The 5,282-nt window shown below is 53.1% G+C and overlaps 1 protein-coding gene across 1 annotated transcript in view; it reads right to left on the bottom strand.

Annotated features, from left to right (window-relative positions):
- Positions 1-266: 266 nt before the first annotated feature.
- Positions 267-5,282, bottom strand: part of BACE2 (beta-secretase 2) — a 97,743-nt gene continuing 92,727 nt past the window's right edge. Inside the window, exon 13 of the mRNA XM_029940622.1 lies at positions 267-762. Coding sequence (XP_029796482.1) covers positions 512-762 — 251 coding nt within the window. The 3' untranslated portion in view covers positions 267-511. The remainder of the gene's footprint in view (positions 763-5,282) is intronic.

Raw genomic sequence — 5,282 nt, 5'->3', positions numbered from 1 at the left:
ACTCCGAAGCGGGCGGGACGGTCACATCATCAGCCCCCGCTGCTCCTGCGCCGTATTGCGAGGCACCCCTATACTCCGTTCCAGGTTGCAGCCTGGTGCAAAACACCCTTCACCGCAATTAAAATGAAAAGCTTCCCATGAGTGAGGAGGGTTATGAATCACATGCTCTCCCTTCTCCAGAGCTGGAAGGGGACAACGAGCCAAAGCCGATTTGGACGGCACACTTAGCTGGTCTGGCATCCCCAGTCACATACAGCCTGAAGCCCAAATCACTCTGTGTTGGTTTAGAATGAGGTGTTTTTTATTATAATTTTTCTTGGAAGTGAGGGAGAAGAAGGAAGCTTTAAAATCAAGAATCAAAATACAGTGAATCTGGAAGGCATCTGGGAGCAGGACAGATTTAAGACGCGTGGACGCAGGAAGGAACCTGCCGCGTGACCCCGCCTGCTGCACCTGAAACGGAGTTCTCCTGACAGAGTTCAAGGCCGCTCACGAGTTCGGGCTCCGGTCTTCATTTCCAGCGGTGCCGGACGAGGGAGGACTCGTCGTTGACCTCGGGGTCCCGGGGCAGGGGCCGGCACCGGAAAGGAAGGAGCAGCAGGACGATGAGGGTAAGAAGGATGAGTCCACACACGCTCATGAGCGTGTAGGAGACAATCCACAAGATGGGTTCATTCAAAGGCAGGGCGGGGACACAGTTGCTGGCTATGTCGTCTGTTGAGAAAGGCCCAGAAATTTCAGACACTGGAGCACCTGCAATCTCTGAGGAGACAGAAAGGGGAAAGTCCACAGCTGTGACATGAGTGGCCCAGATCCGCCCTTTAATAGAAGAGATGACGCTTGCTCTGTGGGCCCACGGCCTCCCGGGGCAGGAGCCAGGGGCCCAGGCAGGGGGCCTCTGCGGCAGCGCGCTCTCAGGGGCTCAGGGCCTGCACCCCAGCGCGCACCTTCCATGGTCTGTAGGTGCTGAACCCACGTGGTTGCTGATGGCCATGTGCAAAGGGCACATCCAGAAGCTGCAGGTGCAGCGGGAGGCCTGGCAAGGCGGCCGGGAGGGCGCTTCGCCCAGTGCCTGGTGAGGACCGGTGAGACGGGGTGGCTAGCAGGGAAGGAGGGGGGAAGTGGGAAGAGCAGTGGGGTCTGTGGCAAGGAGCTCAGCAGAGCCTGCCTGAATCCCAGGGATGGTCCTGGTGGTCAACCTGACTCGGCAGGGCAGAGCCAGGGAAGGGGTGGGGGGCAAGGCAGGCCTGGGGGCGGGGCCAAGCAGGGCAAGGCCTGGGGGAGGGGCAGGGCAGGGCAGGGGTGGGGGGCAGGGCAGAGCAGGGCAAGGGTGGGGGGCGGGGCAGGCCTGGGGGCTGCCGGGGCTGACAGGGACAGTGAAGGGCAGGAGGCATCTGTAGACAGGGATCCCACACATCTCCAGAGGGCCTCTCCCGAGCCTTCAGCAGAGACCCGACCAAAAAACGAGCGAAGGCCGAGATGTGCTTGAAAGGCTGAGAAGGAACAGGGCTTGGAGCTCCCGCACGGGGCTCACACCGGTACCTGCCGCCAACTGCTTCCTGCTGACTCCCTTTCCCAGAGTGAAAGAACCCAAACCCGATCGGCAGGGCATGCTGGAGGGTGTCTCCTCCATCACGGGGAAAGAGCACCGCTCTGGTCCCAGAGGCCTGGAAGCACGAGAAGCCACGGGGCGCCTGGGTGGCTCAGTGGGTTGAGCGACCGGCCAGCTCTTGATTTCAGCTCAGGTAAGGATCTCATAACTGCTTTTCTAAAACCCGGGGGTCACGTTCTGACAGAGCTGATAAATGGAACCCACGAACAAGGTTAGGGGCACCCAGTGTATTAAGCACTCTGCTACCCAGACCGGGGTCTCCTTCTGGAGGGGGTCTGTTTAGACAACCATCCAATGTGTCAGGAGCAAGTCTATTTGCCTGGTCAGTAGCAAACACGTTCTATGCGAGGCCCTTAGGACCAGGGTCCTGCTCTAGGGCCATTCACGGCTGGACACAGGGTACCTCAGTCTGTTTGCTCTGTTTCCTGCAGAGAGAGAACTTCAACAGTCAGGAGGGGACACTGATGAAAACCAGTGACGACAGAAATCCATCGTGGTCCAAGTGACGCACCAGCACACGCAGTCCTTACAGACAACTTCCTAGGAAACGGCCCTGGTTGGGTTTTAACTCAGTCGGGTGCTGGTTTCAGCCGGCTCCCAGTGGAGGCCCTGGGGCCAGAAGCCACTAGATCAGGGGGACAGAGGGGATCACATGACACCAACGAGGAGGAAACTTCATACGGCAGTCCTTAAGATTGGCAGCGGTTCTGGCGACTTAGATGGCCGTCCCACAGCCGAGAAGGGCCACTTTGTAGAAGGACAGGAATAGAGAGAGGGGATCAAGTTCCTGGGTCTTATTACCTTTCCGGCTGGGGTCCTAACTTCCAGCCAAAGGGCAGACTTTCTCCTCCCCCTAGAGTAGCCACAGGCTAGAGGGTTACAGCCCGAGCGATCACATCAAAGTGTTCCAATAAGACCAAACTTCTCAAAAAGCCCCTGAAATGAGTGTCAAGGAAGACAAGGCAAAGGACCCCCGAAGTTTGCACTGAGGCTCAGAGTCCAGACTCACACCCCACATAAGTGCACAGAAATGATGAAATTACGGAGAGGGGTTCATGAGCAAATGGCTAAGAAGGAATTCTTGAGACGTCTTTGGGGCAAAAGGAGGTTTTATGACAGCATAGGGACAGGACCTGGGGGCGGGATGAGCTGCGCCGGAATGCGAGGGGTGACCAATTACATGCTTTTAAGTTAGTGGGGGCCAGGGACGGCGTGCAGCTCCGAGGAATTTGGAAGCAAGGCTTTCAGACCTTGAGGGGCAGGCTGCTGAGATAAGGTTACTTTCAGTCTTTAATAAAACATAAACATTAAGGCGCAAGCAAGGTCACACTCTGCGAGTTTCAGGTGTGTGTCGGTGGGCTGTGAGCTGTATGGAGATTTAACTACATTTCTCTTGTCTGTTTCCCTCATCAGTCTCATGGTTCCAGAGATCAAGCCCCACGCTATCAGCACAGAGCCTGCTTGGGAGTCTCTCTCTGCCCTTCTCCTGCTCCTTCTCTCTCTCTCTCTCTCTCTCTCTCTCTCTCTCAGAAAAAAAAGCATTAAAAAAAAAAAAGCAAGACAAGGCAGGACTCTAACGTAAATGTGAGCTAGGAGCACATCTCAAGCATATCTGTAGTAATACCAAGTACTTAGCACTCTTTCGGATACCTGGACCCAATTTCAATATACTGGGGCTTACGGCAGCAACAGGCAATTCTCACACCCCAGCAGGGTGTCCACGAATTCAACTCAAGTCTGACAGTCTGTCCGGGAGCAGCATCAGATCCCACAGGTGAAGGGCTCAGTGCGACAAGGCTGTCCCCCAACCCTGACCTTCCGTTAAAAGCCCGGATTGTCACCTATGCTTCTGACCGTTAGGCTGGAGGCACCAACCAACCCCACCTTGACTGAGCTTGATTCATTTGCTAGAGCGACTCACAGAGGTCAGAGAAACTGGGTGCTTACTGGATTACTGGCTTATTATAAAAGGACATAACTCAGGAACAACTTGATGGAAGAGGTGCCGAGGGCAAGGTCAGGAGAAAGGGGGCGGAGCTTCCGTGCCCTCCAGGTGCCGCTCTCCCCAAGTTTCCACACGTGCACCTGCTCCAAACCCTCTCCTTTTGGATCTTCCTAGTGGGTTCATTGCATAGCCATGCTGGATGAAGTCCCTGGCCAGTGAAGACTGCTTCAACGTCCAGCCCCTCGCCCTCCCTGGAGGTCTGGTTCCAACCCTTAGATGCTACCAAAGTCACTTTATTAACATAACGAAAGACCAAGTTCTCTCCTTGTTGGAAATTCCCAGGGTTTTAGGAGCTCAGTGCCAGAAATGGGAACAAATACCACATACATATTTCTGGTCAAGTGTAGTATCACAAGCATCCAACAAGGTGAAATTCACAATGTCTGGTCTCCATTAAGAAAAAATCACCAAGTATGCAAAGGAACATGAAAACACAATTCATAATCCACACAGAAGTAGAAAAACACAGTTCGTAACAAGGGGGGAAAGAATCAATCCTATGAAACTTGGCAAGAAACGACCCCGATGGTGGAATTAGCAGACAGGATGCGAAGACAGTTCTTGTAACTGCGTTCCACTCAGGGCGCTGGAGGGACGCCGGGCACACTGAACAGAGACACAGGAGCCGTCATCAAGTCAGACGAGGTAAACGGAGACACAGAACAGTAACTAAGACCTAAGTCAAAGTTCCAGAGACAGAAACTGCAGTGTGTAAGAGGAAAAATGCACTGCATGACATTAACAGAAGATATACCTGCAGGAGAAAAAGGCCAGTAGACTTGAAAACGTCGTAGAAACTACCCATGAAAGAAGCAAGGGCAAAGTCCTGAAAACATGAAGGTAGAGGGTGACTGTGGGCCTCCATGACGAGGGCCCCTGTCCATGCTCGGAGGACCCAGATGAGGGGAGGGGTGGGAGGCAGAAAAATATCGGAGGCAGTAATACCCAAACCTTCCCAACTTGAAGGAATCAATAAGGTCACAGATCTGAGAGGCTCAGAGATCCCCAGGCATAGGAAACGAGAAGCAGATTACACCTGTGAATTGCTGAAAACCGGTGATGAAGAGAAAATCTTAAAAGCATAGAGAGCAAAACGAAATATTCTGTACAAAGGAACAAAAAGAATTAGAGCCAATTTCACGTCGGAAGTAACACAGGCTACAAGACTGTATCAACAGCCTTCAGGTGCAGGAAGGGAAAAACCCCGTCAATCTAGAATTCCATACTGAGCGACAGGGTCTTTCAAAGTGAAGATAAAGGCGTTTTCGGACATACACAAGCTGCAAGAATTTATCACGAGACACACACATTAGGGTATTATCATCCAGCCTTTAAAAAGAAAATCCTGGGGCGCCTGGGGGGCTCAGTCAGTTAAGCCTCCTACTCTTGATTTCGGCTCAGGTCACGATCTCAGGGCTGTGAGACTGAGCCCTGCATCAGGCTCTGCACTAGCGGTAAGGAGCCTGCTTGGGATTCTCTCTCTCCCTTTCTCTGCCCGTCCCTGGCTCTGTCTCTCTGTCTCTCTCTCAAAAGGAATAAACTTGAAAAACACACACACCTGGATAAACATGGTGGACATTATGCTGAGTGACATAAGTCAGACAGATAAAGACAAATAGTGCAGGATGTTACCTACGTGGAATCTAAAATAGTTCAACTCGGCAG

Source organism: Suricata suricatta, chromosome 5, assembly GCF_006229205.1.
Source record: "Suricata suricatta isolate VVHF042 chromosome 5, meerkat_22Aug2017_6uvM2_HiC, whole genome shotgun sequence".
NCBI lineage: Eukaryota > Metazoa > Chordata > Mammalia > Carnivora > Herpestidae > Suricata > Suricata suricatta.
This window is presented reverse-complemented; position numbering and strand designations above follow the sequence as displayed.